Here is a 20,636-nt window from a genome sequence, read left to right as displayed (position 1 = left end):
TAAATCCAAAGATGCCCTACTCTGGTCCTCTAATTTTGCCTTTCCAGGCTATATTCTCATGTCATTTTGATATTCCTTTTAGAAAACATTTGCACTTACATTCTACTTTCTATAGCGTCATTTTCTTTTTAACGTCTATTAACGCAATAGTTTTATATCTGTGAGGGTATTTATTCTTATTTTGTTTTTAAGGATTCTTCTGCTTCCTACGTTGTCTTTGTTTCTTCTGGTTTCTTTCAATTTTCTATTTGCTTTATTCTTCGTCATCTTTCACATGCACCTTTAAATGATTGCAAACACTTGGGTGTACCTTAGTTTTTAAAAATGAACACAAAAGACCTGACTGAAGTGAGAACATAAGTAGCAATGTAAACTGGTAGACTTTGCTGAAGTGAAATCAGGTGGGCTCCAAGTAGGATCCCAAATGTTAGTATTTTTTAGGTCTTTTCTCTTGAGCCAGTCAATACATCCAAAGAGTAATACAATTTTCTGTCTTACAGGGTAGGGCTGGTATAAGCCTGGCTGCCAGAGCTCTGATAGCATGACAGCAAAAGGGGTCTGGGGGCCTTCATCATTCAGTACTTAAAGCTTTCAGTTAATCCTCCTGTTTTCCATTCCCTACCTTCAACCTTCCCTCTGCCGTTTTTGGTGTTCTCAAATCAGAAACGTCTCTGGCACAATTTCTCCAAAACAGTAAACCTCTTCCTTTTCACCAAGATAAAGGGAAGAACAGTTGGATTTTGGAAAGAAGTGGATATAAATGCAAGTATTCAATCTAAAATATTCTTTCTGGTTATACCTAAAGTCTACCAGTTCACTGACAAGGACAGATCTGAGATCAAATCCTAGCCTTTATACTTGGAAAACATGTGACCTTGAAGAGTGCCTTAACCTTATTACATCTTAGTTTCCTTATCTATAAAATAAAGATAATAACACATTCCTTATAGTGTTGCTGAGGGGATTAAAGGAGAGAGCATATGTAAAATGTTTGTTAGAGTGAAAGGTACCTACCAGGGCTTCCCTCACAATCCTACAAATATATTCTAAACTTCCCCAATTTCATCCTTCTGCTGATTATACTGTAAACTCCCCAAGGCCAGAGAATGCAACTGATACCAAAATCCCTAAAACCAACATGACAAATAACAGCATCCATATTTGATGCCAAGATTAAAATATTTTTAGTATATTGTATCAGCCAATTAAAAAAATCCAAGTGTAGGATAATTTTTAATTTTTTTTGTGCATTTATATTTTACTTAAATGCTTTAAGATCCATTATTTACTGTTGAAATATCATGTTTTTTCTTTTTAAGTCTGAATTCCTTTGGTATGACTGAAGCCCAAAACACAGAAAAACAAAGTAAAAGTTATAACACCTATCATATTTAAACAATATTGCCCCTCCCCCGCCCAAAGAGTTCATTTCTCTGTGTGACATCTAGATGGTATACTGATTCCTAGTATATCTGTTACAGAGCAGACTAAAAGGACTGGCATTCGTCAGAAACAGCACTTAAAACTTAGAGAGATAAAGAAGTGCTGTCTGATCAACAACAGTTAAATGTCGGTAGTCAATTCCAGGTCAAGATGCATGCTGTATATTAAATGTATGTTAGGGAGAAATATCTCGCATATAAAAATACACAACCAAATGGTAGGAGATAAATGAGAGACAGAAAAATCACTTACTTTTTCTTAAACAAAGAGAGAGATGGAAAAAACACAATAAACACTAAGGACAAACAATAGTAACTCTTCAGCAAGTAAGTAAATTCAGGATAGCTTTGTCATTCAGTTCTCTTCAGTTATCTGAGAATTTACTCTTGAGAAACATTTTGATCCAGACTAGGGCACAGGAAGTTGCTAATTTAACAGTGTGAATGGTACAGCACTGTAACATAGGTTTAAAAACACACACACACAAAAAATATTATTTATTGGGGCCTGGACCAAAATTTAAAATTCAGTTTGAAGATGTGATGATAATAAGCTTTCCTCAGATTCTGACACTCCAAGGCAGGAGCCAGGAGAGCGTGGCGCAGGTTCATTTTCCCCTAACGTTGACTTTTTTTGTTTCTGCACTCTGAACCAAAATAACAGCTCAGATTGTACTTGCACTCTAAAGCTGAAAAATGAATGATTTTTCTTTACCCTTTGCCTCAGACTCCCTCACGATTTTCCTTCATATTAAGAAAGTGAGCTTTAATTATGAAAAAATACTTGCTTTTCTCTTGGCCTTCCTGTATTTTCCCCCAACTTTCAGTTTATTTTTCAGTAGGATCGTAACTACTTGATTTTATTCTTTTGAATCTCCAGGAACTAAGAGTCCCTGGCATACAATATTACTCGAAAAACAATCAATAAATGAAAAAATATGAATATTCAAGTAGTAACATCAAGGATTCTCTAGTTTTAACCAAACATTTAGCTTTTTCATAAAACAAGCTTTGTCAAAAAAGCTTGTAGCATAACTTGGAACACACTAAGAGTAGGCAATTTGGAAAAGCTTTCCTTTTTGAAGCAATAGAATGCTGGTTGTATACCACATATTTGAGCATGAACAGGTAAAAGGCAACTTGATAAAATAACATTAAAACAGACTCAGCAATTGATGCCAAATGTAGAAGGCAGTATAGCAAATTGCAGTTTTTCTTAAACTTTCTGAGTCAAAACTCATAGCAAGAAATATGCCACTTGAAATCATAACTCAGCACACACACCACACACATCCCCTTAAGCAGAAGATTCATACATGATGCACACTGATATTTTCTTTTTTTATGTAATACTATGCTGCTTTATTCTTTTTCTTTTCTTTTTCTTTTTCTCCCCAAATCCCCCCAGTACATAGTTATACATTTTAGTTGTGGGTCCTTCTAGTTGTGGTATGTGGGATGCCACATCAGCATGGCCTGATGAGTGGTGCCATGTCCACACCCAGGATCTGAACCAGCGAAACCCTGGGCCACCGAAGCAGAGTGAGCAAACTTAATCACTCAGCCTTGAGGCCGGCCCCCCTATTCATTTTTTAAAATTCTAGCTGTGAACCGCAATTTGGAAAGCACTGGCTTAGTGCTTAAATTTTGGTTCCACCCACTAGCTGTATGACTTTGTGCAACTTGCTTAACCTCATGGTGCCTCTGTTTCTGCCCCTGTAAAAAACAATAATAATGCTACCTATCTAATAAGGTCTTTGCGTGGGTTAAAGAGTTAACACATATAATATACTTAGATAACAGGCTGACGTAATTAAGCCTTCAATAAAAATTACTTAACAATAATAAAGTGGGATATTCCTTCCTTCTGAAATCTATAGCCAAGTTTTCATTTGCAAGTGAATTGATTATCATTTTGGAATTGGAATTCAGATTACAGTACATATACACATTGAATATTCCAAAATAACTATGTTGATCACATAGAAGAGAAATGATTGCCTCAAATTGTCTTGGTTTTCCTCTCTTAGAAAATTGGTTTACACGATCAATCTCCTACTAAGGGAAAAAATAAATCACGATAGCAAAGAAAATCTTACTAATCTACAAAGGAAGCCCTAGTACTGAAACACTCAGCCATCATAATTTGTTTTCATGGTATGACAGTTTGTAAATACATTTCTGCCCTAATTATAATTTCTTATAAAGAAAAAAGAAAATGTTGATTCTTATCTTTTCCAAGGAGGCTGTCAAAATATAAAAATCAATGTGTATTTGTAAAATATGGATTAATGTCACTCTAAAGTCTATGCATGGGGTTAGATGTGTCTTCTCATCAGTCAGAATTTTAGACTTGTGATGAAACAACCGGGAAAGTGGAGGGGAAAAAAAATCTACTTCAAAATTGATCCTTACTTTTCTTCAGCTTTGAAAGAATAAATTAAATCATTATGCTAAATGAAGATTTTCTCAATACAAAAAAATATTTTATTTTCCTCAGTTATTCAGACTAAAGTAGATACAATCTTCTCAATAGAATGACAAAACTAGTTTGTAATTATAAGGACATAAAATAAAATTTTATACCTTCAAGAGACATCTTTTACATTGTCCCATTCAGACTTTTTCTTTTTTCAAAGAATAATCAGAAAAATAATACAGAAGAAAGGGTGTTGATTACATTAATTCAGCTTCTGAAAGAAAATTCCCTGTGAAACACAGAAGAGATTACCAAATAAAATTGTTGCTTTGTATCAAGCTACTAAAATGCCTCTGAAACCAGCTTTGGGGAAATTAAATGAACATAAATATGCATAAATAATTTAATGCATTTTAAAGCTAGTCAGCCTATATTTATCTACTTAAGGATGGAGATGAGATCTATTTATGTTTTAAATTAAGCTTTGCACATAATGTTTTCTTCAATTTTACAAGTTTATTTAAACAAATAGTAATGTTTGCTAAATGTATATACTATGGGACAAATTTTAATACAATTCTATTATAATCATTATTCATACAGATATGGCTCATTTTATGTATGAGATGCATTCCTGAAAATATGTTTATAAACAGATACTTGAAAATTGAATCACATTGTAAATACTATGGTAAACTGTAATACCAACAGGAATGTCATTTTTATAAAGTAAACAATTACCACTATTTTATATGTGCAAAGTACAATTTCCAAATATCTGATATGCTTAGTTTCCCTAAAATAATGTAGTTAATTCCAAACTCATTTATTTCTATTAGTATTTAATGAAAATGGAATTCCATTTTTGTGAACTTGAATGATTTTTTTTCTTTTTTGAGGAAGATTAGCCCTGAGCTAACTACTGCCAGTCCTCCTCTTTTTGCTGAGGAAGACTGGCCCTGAGCTAACATCATGCCCATCTTCCTCTACTTTATAGGTGGGACGCCTACCACAGCATGGTGTGCCAAGCGGCACCATGTCCACACCCGAGATCCTAACCGGTGAACCCCGGGCTGTTGAGAAGCGGAACATGCAAACTTAACCGCTGCGCCACCAGTGGTCCCTTGAATGACTACCACTTCTTTATAGGAAAGGTGATATTAGTTAAAAGATATGTGACTGAGTGTTAGAGCTCCCCACTTCTTCCCAGCCCTGCTAATTATGCTACTGTTCACTATTCAACTATGTGCCCTTCAGTTCTTGTTCAAAGTACTCTTTATAAATATTCCTTCCTCAGCCCAAAGTACAAATCTTTCACAAAATTTCTCATAATATAAAAATGGATACTAATACAATTAAAGGCACTCAATCACAAAAATGATATTTTTATGTCTTTGTATAGTGGATATGGATGTATACGGATAGGGATTAATGAAAGCAACACTATTATTTTGGTTTTGAAGCCCCTCCCCGTTTTACTTTTAATCTAACAAAATAAAAAAAGCAAAATTACCATTGATCATCTACTGGGGCATAAAAATAGCCTATTCATCATACACAGAAGATAAGTTATAAAAGCATGAGTTATAACAGTATTTTACCCATCCGACAAAAGTATTTGGTAAGTTCCTTAGAAACAGCTGTAACATAAAAAAAATTCAAATTTAATAAAGGATTTTATTTAGCTGGCAAATAATCTATAATAGCATTTTGCTTATATTATTTCAATGAATTCTCATAACGAAAAAGTCATATAGCCTATATAAAAAACGTTGTTTTGGAGGCTTTCTTCTGGACACGCAGATTTTGAATGGGATAGAGAACAAAGACAATGTCAGAGAATGGAGGCAGCTGGCAAGGAACAGTGAGAGGAGCAGGTGATAGGGTTACAGGAACTCTGGATCAGGTACAATGACGGCTGAAGGGAGAAATATAACCTCAGCAGAAATACCCAAATGCCCTCCCACTTATCACCATCAGTAACTGTTCCATCAAGACAGAAACATGTCCACAAGCCACATTACTACTCATCGCATCTGAAAAGGTCTACAAAGACATCCTCTAAAGCACAAAAAAATCTTAATAAGCCATGTGCTAGCATAGAAGTACAAACTGAAAGACTCAGTTTAAAAAAAAAAGGGGGGCTCTTCTAGAACTCTAGAAAGGTTATTTATTTAAACATAATTTATTTTGTGAAGCCAATTTTAGACCAATCACAAGTAAAGAAATAGAAACAGTAATCAAAAACCTCCCCAAAAATAAGAGTCCAGGACCAGATGGCTTCTCTGGAGAATTCTACCAAACATTCAAAGAAGATTTAATACCTATCCTTCTCAAACTATTCCAGAAAATTGAGGAAGATGGAGTACTCCCTAACACCTTCTATGAAGCCAACATCACTCTGATCCCCAAACCTGACAAGGACAACACAAAGAAGGAAAACTACAGGCTGATATCACTGATGAACATAGATGCAAAAATCCTCAACAAAATTCTGGCAAACCGAATACAGCAATACATCAAAAAGATTATACACCATGATCAAGTGGGATATATACCAGGGACACAGGGATGATTCAACATCCACAAGTCAATCAACGTGATTCACTACATTAACAAAATAAGAAACAAAAACCACATGATCATCTCAATAGATGCAGAGAAAGCATTCGACAAGATCCAACATCCATTTATGATAAAAACCCTCAATAAAATGGGTATAGAAGGAAAGTACCTCAACACAATAAAAGCCGTAAATGGCAAACCCACAGCCAACATCATACTCAACGGACAAAAACTGAAAGCCATCCCTCTCAGAACAGGAACAAGACAAGGGTGCCCACTTTCACCACTCTTATTCAACATAGTACTGGAGATGCTGGCCAGAGCAATTTGGCAGGAAAGAGAAATAAAAGGAATCCAAATAGGCAATGAAGAAGTAAAACTCTCGCTGTTTGCAGACAACATTATCTTATATATAGAAAGCCCCAAAGAATCCATAGGAAAACTATTAGAAACAATCAACAGCTACAGCAAAGTTGCAGGGTATAAAATCAACATACATAAATCAGTAGCATTTCTATATGCAAACAACGAACTAACAGAAAAAGAACTCAAGAACTCAATCCCATTCACAAACGCAACAAAAAGAATAAAATACCTTGGGATAACTTTAACCAAGGAAGTGAAAGATCTATACAACAAAAACTAAAAGACTTTCTTGAAAGAAATTGATGATGACATAAAGACATGGAAAGACATTCCATGCACATGGATTGGAAGAATAAACATGGTTAAAATGTCCATACTACCTAAAGCAATCTACAGATTCAATGCTATCCCAATCAGAATCCCAATGACATTCTTTACAGAAATTGAACAAAGAATCCTAAAATTCATATGGGGCAACAAAAGACCTCGAATTGCTAAAGCAATCCTGAGTAAGAACAAAGCAGGAGGCATCACAATCCCTGACTTCAAAACATACTACAAAGCTACAGTAATCAAAACAGCATGGTACTGGTACAAAAACAGGTCCACAGATCAATGGAACAGAATAGAAAGCCCAGAAATAAAACCACACATCTATGGACAGCTAATCTTCGACAGAGGAGCTGAGGGCCTACAATGGAGAAAAGAAAGTCTCTTCAACAAATGGTGCTGGGAAAACTGGACAGCCAAATGTAAAAGAATGAAAATTGACCATTCTTTTTCACCATTCACAAAAATAAACTCAAAATGGATCAAAGACCTAAAGATTAGGCCTGAAACAATAAGTCTTCTAGAAGAGAATATAGGCAGTACACTCTTTGACATCAGTTTCAAAAGAATCTTTTCAGACACCATAACTCCTCAGACGAGGGAAACAATAGAAAGAATAAATAAATGGGACTTCATCCAACTAAAGAGCTTCTTCAAGGCAAGGGAAAACAGGATTGAAACAAAAAACAGCCCACTAATTGGGAAAAAAATATTTACAAGTTACTTATCCAACAAAGGGTTAATCTCCATAATATATAAAGAACTCACACAGCTCAACAACAAAAAATCAAACAACTCGATCAAAAAATGGGCAGGGGACATGAACAGACATTTCTCCAAAGAAGATATAAGGATGGCCAATAGACACATGAAAAGATGCTCATCATCACTAATCATCAGGGAAATGCAAATCAAAACTACACTAAGATATCACCTTACATCTGTTAGAATGGCAAAAATATCCAAAACCAAGAGTGACAAATGTTGGAGAGGCTGTGGAGAAAAAGGAACCCTCGTACACTGTTGGTGGGAATGCAAACTGGTGCAGCCATCATGGAAAACAGTATGGCGATTTCTCAAAAAGTTAAAAATAGAAATACCTTATGACCCAGCCATCCCACTACTGGGTATCTATCCTAAGAACCTGAAATCAGCAATTCCAAGAGTCCCATGCACCCCTATGTTCATTGCAGCATTATTTACAATAGCCAAGACGTGGAACCAACCTAAGTGCCCAGCAAGTGATGATTGGATACAGAAAATATGGTATATATATATATATATATACACACACACAATGGAATACTACTCAGCCATAAAAAAGGACAAAATCGTCCCATTCACAACAACATGGATGGACCTCAAGGCTATTATGTAAAGTGAAATAAGCCAGACAGAGAAAGACGAACTCTGTATGACTCCACTTATAGGTAGTAGTTAACATATAGACAAAGGAGAACTGATCGGTGGTTACCGGGGGTTGGGGAGGAAGGCACAAAGGGTGAAGTGGTGTACCCACAACATGACTAACAATAATGTACAACTGAAATTTCACAAGGTTGTAAACTATCATAATCTTAATAATAAAAAAAAAGGGAGCTCTTCTAGAACTCTAGAAAGGTTATTTATTTAAACATAATTTATTTTGTGAAGCCAATTTTAAATTTTAAAAAATTAATGAAAAATGGTATTTTTACTTTTTATGTACATAAAATTTAAATAATGGAGAGAGAGAGTAGGATATAATAGCCTGAGAATTAAAGAGCTGTCCAGTTTTTATTACTGATCTTCCACATGGCTCACTACACAAGTCAAACTAATACAGTCCCCATTTACTAGACTAAAGACTTCTACAGATTCCAGTGAAACATCACAGGATCTTAGAACAAATATGATACCTAAATGTAAATAAAGTTTTCCTTTAAAACAAACAAACAAAAAAAGAAAACAACCATTTATCCATTTAGTATTCCTCACAGTCAATGGATCACCTGGGAAATTCCGCTGATCTGGGCCAGATTTGGCTATTTTTGGATGTGCTTGTTCATGTTTTTGTGGTCAGCTGAGGACTGGCTTGTGCAGGATGGCCTCAGCTGGCACAACTCAACCACCCTCCATGTGTCAGTCATGTCCCCATAGCAGGATAACCTGGGTATGCTTGAGGCATGTTTGCAAGGTGATCACACAGAAGCAAAAGCAGGAACACGTATGCACTTTTTCAAACCTCTGCATTCTGTCTAGTTTACTAATATCTTTCTTTTCCCCTTGCTGGCCTCTTTTTTTTAAAATTGTAGTATGTGGTAAAATATACATAATATAAAATCTACCATTTTTAAGTGTACAGTTCAGTGGCAGTAAGTACATTCACATTGTTAGGCAACCATCATCACCATCCATCTCCAAAACATTTTCACCTTGAAAAAGTGAAACTCTCTAATTGTTAAATAAGTCCCTCCTTCCCTGCTAGCTCCTGGCAACCACCACTCTATTTTCTGTCTCTATGAATTTGACTAATCTAAATACCTCATATGAATGGAACCATACAGTATTTGTCCTTTTGTGAATGTGAAAGGCTTATTTCACTTAGCATAATGTCTTCAAGGTTCATCTATGTTGCAGTGTGTATCAGAGGTTCCTTCCACTTTAAGGCTGAACAATATTCCATTGTATGCATATACCACATTCTATTTATCCATTTATCCATCAATGGATACTTGGATTGCTTCCATGTTTTGGATATTGTGGATAATGCTGCTATGAATATGAAAATGGGTATACAAATACCGCTTCCAAGGCTCTGCCTTCAACTCTTTTGGGTATATATCCAGAAGAAGGATAGATGGGGATTACATGGTAATTCTATTTTTAATTTCTTAAGGAACTGCCATATTGTTTTCCATATCAGCTGCACCATTTTACATTCCCACCAAAAGTACACAAGGGTTCCAATTTCTCTACATCTTCACTAATATCTGTCATTTTATGCTTCCTTTTTTTTATAGTAGCCATCCTAATAGACATGAAGTGGTATCTCATTGTGGTTTTGATTTGCATTTCCCTAATGATTAGTAATGTTGAGCATTTTTTCATGTGCTCATTTGCCACCTGTATGTCTTCTTTGGAGAAATGTCTGTTCAAGTCCTTACCCATTTTTGAATCAGATTGTTTGGTTTTGTTGTTGAATTTCAGGAATTCTTTATATATTCTGGATATTAATCCCTTATCAGACATGTAATCTGCAAATAAGGCTTTCTTTTGAAAATGAGAACTCTCTTTTAAAAGTGAAAAAGTAGATATATGAACTGCCACAATTTCTTGGTTATAAGCCCCATACCAGGCACCAGAGATATAGAAATTAACAAAACATAAAATTTCTATTCAATGATTTCCCTTATTAGGGAATGCAGAGAAAATGTCAAAATTATAATACATTATGTAATGTATTATAATAAAAGTATACAGAGAGTAGCATGGAAGTACAAATTTCTAGATGAATGGAAGAGCAACAGCAAAGGCATAAAAGGTAAAAGAGAATAGAAGACATCATAGGATCAGATGACTGTAGCAAAGATGGGGGCAGAGACAGAGATGTGGTAATCAAACAGGCAATGGCCGTACCTAGACACCGTTGTTTGTCGTGAAGAAAATGTTAACCTTTGTGTTGACATCACTGATGACTACTGTGATCATCTGGACTGTGTGAAAGAGCAGATAATATCCTATGTATACAGAGTATGGGTTACTCTCAAACATTCCTAATGTTAATCATGCCAGGGCAAAAAAGTATACACCCTGAGACAGGTAAAGAAGGGGACACTCTTCCTCTGACATCAGAAAAGTGGAAGCCCCTGGCCTCTTATGTGAAGGAAACTAGATATGGTGACTGAACTGGTACCTGTCACGTGGGGATCTGCAGAAACTAGGCAGTGATACTCAAACTGAGATGGTAAATCACTGACTACCTCATAGTACTCAGTAGAGCTATGACTGGGTACTCAGTAGAGCTCTACTTAAATACTTCACTGTAGCCTAAAATGGATTTGGAAGCGTTAAGGGAAGGGATTATGCATATTCTTAGAAGAAGTCAGTACTAAGAGCAGGAAGTCTGGCGTTCTGAGAACTTTAGAGTGACCTAGAGGGAAAGGGAGCAATGCTGTTTCAAGGTATAGGCAGGGAAGAAGGAACAAAGAAATCTCCAGGTTAGATCTGTGAAATATATAAACATTCTTTAGGTATTGCTGGAAATTACAAAGGAAAGAAGCTTCAAAAGAAAAACTGGACTTCCTGACCACCTGAACAAATGGGATCAGGGACTCTGTACTCCTTATACATTAAAGGAAATATGATCCTAAATTTAAATTGGAGGAATCAGTTTCAACTCATGATGTATTTCATCTTAAACTTTTTCCTAGTTCTTTCTCAAAGGGCCTAGAAATAATGACAAATCCAGTAACAAGAACAATAGATCAAACTGTGGTCTTCAGATGTTATTTCTCTGTAAAAGGACTCCCACTAGGGCTCCTTAAGGAAACAGATGATTCTAGAACTGGGCCAGAAAATGTAAGGGTTAGGACTAGAGCACCTTGTCCCACCAGAGAGAATGGAAGTTATCAAAGACTACTAAGATTAAGATTGTATCAAAATGACTCGGGAGCAACTTGAAGAATCTTCCCGGGGTCAAAGTAGGAACAACTGAACATTAATAAAAATAATAACCGCAACGGATTTAAACATCAAATGCATTTAAGTCAGTGAGTTCATAAAGATCTTTTTAAAAAATTAGTTAAGTTTCATTGGAGGATGTTAACCAATTCACTGTTTTGAAAATTGGTATATAAAGAGAAAAAAATGAAACTTTTATCCTGCCTTTCCAATGCAAGGTACCATTAGAAAACCTAATAACAGATGAAGGGAAATGTCTCATCATAGAATGATTCTCAATAGTAAATGAAACAAATGTGACAGAATTGAAATACCATGATTTTGCAATGCTTACCAAACTAACAAATCAAGGCATTAAATATCAATGACTGCTAACCTCACAAAAGAGAAGTAAAGTAGATACATGACCTCTGACAGAAGAACGCGAAAACTTCCTATGAAGCAGTCTTCCTAAAAATATCTAATCTGAATTCGATCAACCTCTGGAACCGACTACCAATTTATAAGAAATATAGAAGACAGAGGAAGGAAACTGTTAAACTATATCAAAGGGATGCATAAGCAAAACCCAAATTGTGAAAAAATATACAAGACAAACACTGTGTTTCTTCAACTAAAAAATTAGAAAGAAAAATTAAAGATGAAAGAAAAACCCACAAAATTAAAAGAGACTTAAGAGATGTATCCACTGATTGCAATATGCGATCCTTATTTGGATCCTGATTTGAATAAACAAACTAAATAGAATTTTGAAAGTAGTAATTCAGTTGGAAATATGATACCTACTGGGTATTTGATAATATTTTATTTTCTTTTTTCTTTTTTTTCTTTTCTTCCTTTTTCTCCCCAGAGCCCCCCAGTACACAGCTGTATATTCTTAGTTGTGAGTCCTTCTAGTTGTGGCACGTGGGACGCCGCCTTAGCGTGGCCTGATGAGCAGTGCCATGTCCGCGCCCAGGATTCAAACCAACGAAACACTGGGCTGCCTGCAGCGGAGCGCGTGAACTTAACCGCTTGGCCTCGGGACCAGCCCCTGGGTATTTGATAATATTAAGAAATTATGTTAGTATTTTAGGTTTGCTAATGGTATTATGGTTGTACTTCAAAAAGAATTCTTAGAAGTACATATTGAAATATTTATGAATGAAATGATAGGTCTGGGATTTGCTTCAAAGTAGTATGGGAAGAGGGAAAGAAAATGAGAGTAAAGATAAAGTAAGTGTAACCATGAGTTGATAACTGTGGAAGCAGGGTGATTGGTACATGGGAATTTATTATGCTATTTTGTCTACCTTTGTATATACTTGAAATTCTCCATGCTAAAATGCTAAAAGAAAAAAAGACATATAACCTCATTTTACATCACAAAATAATGGTTCAAGATATTCTATTTATTGATAATCCAGGACAGAAAGGAAAGATCTTGAAGAATACCTGAAGATATGGGAAAATACTTAGAGAAAAGTTAAAAATAGTGTGTATGTACACACACATATATATATAATGTAATCATTCCTTATTGATATGTAGTAAATTAGGGGTAATTTTTGTTTTCTTATTCACATTTTTGACATTTAAAAATCTAATATAGTTAACATTAATACTTTATAACTTAGGGAGAATGCCATATATATTTTATTATTTAATTCATTTAACACATTTATTGAACAGCAGGCGCTGTGCTAGGCATAGGAGAAATAATGGTGAACAACAAGAACTCTATCACTATGGAGCTTAGTGGGGGAGAAAGGAAAAACCAAAATAAGTAGGTAGAAGGATATGTAAATGCAAGACATTGTAGGTGCTAGGAAAGAAACAGAGCAGAATATCAGGGAAGGAAAGTAGTCAGTAATGGTCTCTATGAGGAGGTGACCTAAAGGACTAGAGTCAGCCACTCACACAGTAGGGAGACAAATATTAAAGGCAGAGAGAGCAAAGCTCTGAATTGGGAAAGATTCATTCTGCAATCAAAGATAAGTCAAGGGAGCCGGCTCCATGGCCGAGCGGTTAAGTTCACTTGCTCCACTTTGGCGGCCTGGGGTTCGCCGGTTCAGATCCTGGGTGCAGATCTATATACTGCTGATCAAGCCGTGCTGTGGTGGCATCCCACATAGCAGAACTAGAATGACCTGCAACTAGGATATACCACTATGTACTGGGGCTTTGGAGAGACAAAAAAAAAAGCTAAGTCAAGAAAGGTTTAAGCACTGGATTTATATAATTCAATGTCAGATTTAAAGAAGGTTCATTCTGTCGCATGAGGAATGGGATTAGAGGGAGCAGGGAGATCAGTTAGGAGGTTGGGAGCAGTGCAGGGTTACTTGTCTTTTTTAAGAGTACTGGTGAGAAATTGCCATGATTTTCCTCCTATGTTTTATCAAATACTAACACTCTTAGAAGAAGTTGATATTTGGGAATAATGTCTTTTTAAATGTACATGACAAAAGGAATATAACTGTTAATATATGAACTGTGGGCTGCCAAAGCAGAGCGTGCAAACCTAACCACCATGCCACTAGGCTTGCCCCGTAACTATTAATATTTTTCATTGTTGTCGAGCTTATCGTGCACATTAAATTTCTAAATTTCAAATTTGAGAATACTGAAAATACATTTAAAAGATAAACATATTAAAGTTATAATTAAAAGAACTTTTAAGGAGTAATGTGAAAATTAAAAATGATCAAATTTATTTTTATATGCAAGACAATTATATTTCAGATGATTACTGAGAGATTACCTTGGACAAATCTCTGAAGTTACTTGGCAAGGTAAGATCCAGTTCTTCTGATTCAAAATTAGTGATGACCCAGGGAAACACTGGATACTGATTTAAATCATTGTAACTTCGTCCTAGGAGAGAGAGAAAAAAAGTAACTCAATTTAGAATAACAAAATGAAATGATAAACTGATTGAGGAGTATAATTTACTAAAAATAACAAGAAACACTGGCAATTTTTGAGTGAGAGATCTTGTTCTTAGTGCTGTCCATACACTATTTCATTTAATCCTCACAATAACCCTATTAAATTAGCATTGTCCTCACTTTACAGATGAAAAATCTGAGGCACAAAAGGTTAGGTAATTTGCCCCAAATCATGCAACTAGTAATGGTTGAACCATATTCAAATCTAGATATTCTGGCCCCCAAGTTTATGTTCTTGTAAACTACACTTGACTTTTTCATTACTTGAAAGCCAGCAGCAAATAAAATAATCTTTATTAAGACTTTAAAAAACAATTTGCAATTCTCATATAGATTTTCAAAACCAGAATCCTTTCTCTGCCATTAATTAACCAACCATCCAACTAATCAACCAAGTTTAAGTGACCTAACCCCTGTGGGCATTTATTAGTCATCTGTAAAATGAGGATGTTGTATTAAATAACTGAAATTCCTGTGACAGCTTTCAAATTCCCTGATCCTCCAAATACAACGTACATCATTGTCAATGTTGCTTTCCCCCACTCCTAGACGCTGTCACATACTCTTCTATACTTCTTCTAAACTAATGACATTCAATGACACATTTAGGTCTACTAAAAATATGAGTAAGGCAAAGGATGAGGTAGCCCTTTTACATATATACAGCAGTTTTCTGGATATCATTTCTTTAAGGAGGTAGCATGGTGGAGTAAATCATTGTTTCTGGAGTCAAAACGCTGGCATTTGAATCCCAGCTCCACTATACTAGTCTACAACCTATTTTTAGTCAGATTTAACGTGAACAGACTTTTATGGCTAAAATATAAGGAAGACAAGTATATGAATATTGTTTGAATTCCTTTCTTATTGAGTATTCTAGCATTTTCACTCCTTTCTCTTTCTCAAATATATATCGATGTCATACCAATATATAGCTGAATATTCAAGTACTTCTCCACCTAGACTCTTGGAATCTAAGCCCTCCTTATGATTTGGTGTTTTTAACTTCATTTCACTCTATACATCTTGGGCTTGAGGCCTAGGAGAGTAACAGAGATCTTCCTTGACTGACCTGGATAGACTTACAAAACATGAACAACTAGGTAACTTTACTTCAGAGGTAATTACGTCACTACATATTTCTGTCAATTTTAATTTCTCCCAGGAAAAAATAACCAAACTCAGCAGCAAAAAGCAGTTTATTTTGATCCCCTTTTTCTCCCCTACTTCCCTCTCCTTCTGATTGAAATGTTAGTAAACAGTAAAATCTTCATCTTGTCCCATCTGCTTAAATCATCAAGTTTACTGTACCTAACAAAAAAGAGTATGCATCTGCTCAGTGTGAACAGACTTTTATTAAGTTAAACTCCTCAATATATGGTTATTGAATGCCTACTGACTGTCTTTTGAGAATTGTTATGGTATCATGAGAACCTTATGTATCACAAATACCATCCAAAACAAATTATTGATTCTATTCTTTAAAGAGAATATCCAGGGAATATATTTAAAAGACACTGTAGGTACAATAGAAGCATTTGAGAGTAGATCACTATTCTCCATAATTATTACTGCACATTCGATCTATGTGTTAATTAATTTATCACAAGCAAAATACATCCATTAAGCTTATGTAAGTTTCTTGTCTCTCACTACTACTTAAAAATCCTTTCAGTCACTAGTCATATAATCCCTACTAAATTCCACGTAACTGTTCTAACTTTCTTCATTTCTTTCCCTCAACTGACTGTAAGACGAACATCTTCTTAAGTGATAAAATTTAAGACTTTTCAATGTGAGCCCTTAACTTCCAATTCTTCATAATACTCCCTGTCTTCCTCACTTCCCTAACAGTCTTCATTCTTTGTGAGGTGTAATTACTTCACCTCAGGCTTGAACTCATCTCCCTCACAACTTGAGTTGTTACTTTTCTTTCTCTCTCTTTCATGGCTTCTGTCCTCTGCCTTAACCTATCCTCTCTTTACTATCACACAAGAAAATTAATCTCTATCTAATGTTCTCATTTCATCTTCAACCACTCAGCCCTTATAATAAATCTTTTTTCCTTGCTTTGAAAATGAACACCTATAAAGTAACCACTAAGTCCCCAAATGCCAAAGCCAAAGGTGTGGCCTGTACTCATTCGTAATTCTCCCTACGTCTCTACAGCATTTGAAACAGGTGACCAAGGCCTCTCTCTCTTTCTCCCTTGCCCCTTGCCTCTCAAGACATTTGCTTTAAGTCTACAAACTCGGGGATTACTCATTCTCTTTTCTCCTTTACTAACTTTGCCCCAGACCTTATCTCACTGCTTTCTGTACTGTCTGGCTTGATAATCTCAACTCTCTCTCAGTGATTTCCTCTCTATGGAGAAGAAATCCAAAGTCCTATCTCTAAATTCCAAATACCCTCTTTCACCCAAACTTTCAACAATTCTTTTTGATAACTTGGATGTCTTGCTAGCACAGTAATATCAGCATCTTTCCCTAGATCAACTTTTCTGACTTCTTTTTCCATTAATGACATCACCATTTTCCAGTGATGTAGGCCAGAAGCCTGGAAGTCTTTTCTGACACTTTCTTCTCATTTACACCTACATTCAGTCAGCTGGATGTCAAATGGTTGTACCTCGTAAATTCTTATGCTATTTGATCCTTCATTGTCATTCCCACTACCACCTCTCTAATGCAAGCCCTCATTACCTTTTATATATAATTGTTTCCTAACTTTGCTCTCTGTCTATTCTCTCTCTACTCCAATTTATCCTTCATTCTGCCTCCAAGTTAACTTTTCATACAGTTCTAATATCACTCATTTGCTCCAAAACTTTCGGAAGTTTCCCAATGAATTGACTGCTAACTACTCAAATTGACAGAAAATCTTCCACAATGTTTCCACACTATCTTTCTAGTTTTTTCTCATCATACCTTTATGAATACATACTTTATGTACACACATGCATGTACACACACACACATACTTTACCATTAATCATTCTCTAGCTATACTTCATATTTTCCCATCTTTGCATGTTTGCTTATGCCTTCAGTTTTACATGGAATGACTCCTAAACTCCCAACTACCTCCTCTGCCAATTAAAGTAATATCCACCGTTACACAAACATGAAACTTTCCTGATTTTTTCCTTACTCCCATCAACTGAATGAATATTATATAATTTCCCTCCTTTGTGCTTTTAATCCCCATAGTACTTTGTATTTTGTATTTCTTTTATTGAATCTATACCCCTTTGTTCTAGAATCACATAAATGCTGACATTCGTACTTAAAACAACTTCTCTGAGAATAAGCAACATGCCTTATTCTCTTTGTATCTCCTTTGTGCCTCAAATATAAACTGTGTCAGTTTGTTGAACTGAATCTCAAATGTCTCATAAATACATTCTCCATTTCCTTTATACTAGTTTTCACAAAAGAAAAGTAATGACACATTTCTATTCTTTACTCTCTCAATAGGTGATCTTCAATAATATTACATGATTATAGACCTCTTACAGGGCCATTTAGTCTTTAGATTTTCATCTACAGGTTATAATATAAATATTCTTTACTTAATATTTTACCCAGCTTTCTTTTTTCTATGTTGTATTTCATTGCTTCATCAAACATTTCTAATCAAGTTATTAATAGGTTTTTAAGATTGTATATGGGTTATCGTTCCTACTATTCCATGATAAATCCATTCTTACTATATTAAATAGTTGTAAATTTTCATATTATATTTTTGGAAAAGAGCATTTATACTCATTTTTAATTTCCCTCCGGTAGTCAACTGTTCATGTAAACTCTATTATTAAATTACTCTTGATAAGGTATTCATGTGGTAATAACAAAAATAAAAATAAGCTATTTATACCAGTACTCAAAATAATCTAATCATATCACCATTAATAATTTATCTTTGGAAATAAGCAAACATGTAAGCTTAAATTACCTGCTATTGTGTTGAGAAACATTAAGTACTCAAAATTTGAAATCTCTCTGTGTTGCCATCTTTGTGTCATATTAGAAGCTTTAAAAAGTTGACGTGGACTAGCTAATGAGATACGCCTGCAAGAAAAAGAATTCAATGTAGAATCAATTTAAATGTAAGATTAATTATATCACAATAATAAATCACGAATATGTGTGCTTACTCAAAATGATATCTATATAATTCTGAAAAGTCCTATTCATGTTCTACTAATGAATACCAGAGACGTTTCAATCTATAATTAATGGTGAAACAAAGAATTTGGACTACCCGTAGGTCTATTATACATGTTCTATCCATTAAGGTAAGCTGTCATTATAATATCTAGGTTCATTAATAATAGTATGATTAATAATTCACTGCTTTACTGATATAAAAGCAATTACAGTAATGAAAAAATACATATAAAGTTGTATTCACATCACCAATTTTAATACTCATCTCTTAAAGACAACATATTTGTATAACATAAATTTAAATATTACATTTGTATACCCTTTGTAACAGGGGAAAAGGATTCTAAACTCTCGAGGTGTCTACTCATGGGGTGGGACAAAGGTAAGATAAACTATTATATTTTTATACAGCTTAATAGAAGACCAAGTTTTCTGTATTTTCTTAGTACAGTATAAATAACAAAGGATACAACTGACCAATATCATGTAGCAGTGGGACATAGGTGGCAGGATTAATTACTACATTCAGAGCCTAGAATGTCAGAGAAGTATGCTGTCACAGTTTCCCTACACCAAGGAGAAGGTAATTATTTTTTAAAAAGCTTTATTTACAAAGGGATAATACACATACCATAAAATCTACCCATTGTAAGTGTACTGTTCAATGATTTTTTAAAAGTTAATTTCTAAGTTTGTGCAATTATCACCACAATGCACTTTGTAACATTTTCATCACCACAAAAACTTGCCTTGTGCCAATTTACAGTTAATCCCCATTCCTATATGCTTCTTCTCTTATTGCATAGGCTGCAATCTCCAATATAATGTTAACAGGAGTGGTGAGATTGGAGAACATTCTAGCCTTCCTGATCTTAGGAGGAAAGCCTTCGGTCTTTCAACATTAAGTATGATGCACACTATGGGATTTTTTGATAGATCATATTTATCAGTTTGTACAAATTCCCTTCTGTTTCTAGTCAGTTGAGAGTTTTTAATCATGAATGTGTGTTAGACTTTTCAAATGCTTTTTCTGTATCTATTGAGATGATCATATGGTTTTTGTCCTTTATTCTATGAAACTGGTACATAACATTTATTGATTTCTCAGATTTAAACCAATCTGCATTCCTGTGATAAAACCTAGATGATCATTCTATAATTCTTTTTATATATTGCTGGATTTCGTTTGCTAATATATTATAAAGGATTTTTGCGTATCTATTCATTAGAGATATTGGTCTATAGATTTTTGTTGTCTGTTTTTTTGTGATGTCTTTGCCTGGCATTGGTGTTAGGGTGATATAACCTCACAGAATGAGTTGGGAAGTGTTTCCTCTTCTTCTATCCTCCAGATGAGTTTGTGAAGGATTGAATTTATTTCTATTTTAAATGTGTGATAAGATTCACCAGTAAAGACATCTAGGCCTTGGCTTTTCTTTGTGGGAAGATTTTTAAATTACTAATTCAATTTCTTTACTTGTTATGGGTTTATTCAGAATTTAAGTTATTCTTGAGTAGGTTTTGATAATTCTCTCTAGGAATTTTTCCCTCTCATCTAAGTTGTCTCATTTGTTGGCTAAAATTGTTCATGATATTCCCTTCTAATCCTTTTAATTAATATATGGCCAGTAGTGATGTCCCTACTTTCATTTCTGATTTTGGTAATTTATGTCATCTCTTTTTTTATGGTTAGGCTAAAGTCTGTCAATTTTATTGATCTTTTCAAAGAATCAACTTTTGTTTCATTGATCTTTTG

General features: G+C 34.7%; 1 protein-coding gene across 5 annotated transcripts in view; it reads right to left on the bottom strand.

The window, feature by feature from the left end:
• The window catches only part of LRBA (LPS responsive beige-like anchor protein), a 706,265-nt gene that overhangs the window by 178,730 nt on the left and 506,899 nt on the right, over positions 1–20,636 (bottom strand). For all 5 annotated transcript variants that reach the window (XM_070611607.1, XM_070611606.1, XM_070611608.1 and 2 more), the window contains exons 43-44: positions 18,666–18,781; positions 14,525–14,637 (exon numbers count right to left, since the gene is read on the bottom strand). In XM_070611607.1, coding sequence (XP_070467708.1) covers positions 14,525–14,637; positions 18,666–18,781 — 229 coding nt within the window. The remainder of the gene's footprint in view (positions 1–14,524; positions 14,638–18,665; positions 18,782–20,636) is intronic.

The sequence above is a fragment of the Equus przewalskii genome, chromosome 2 (assembly GCF_037783145.1).
Source record: "Equus przewalskii isolate Varuska chromosome 2, EquPr2, whole genome shotgun sequence".
NCBI lineage: Eukaryota > Metazoa > Chordata > Mammalia > Perissodactyla > Equidae > Equus > Equus przewalskii.
This window is presented reverse-complemented; position numbering and strand designations above follow the sequence as displayed.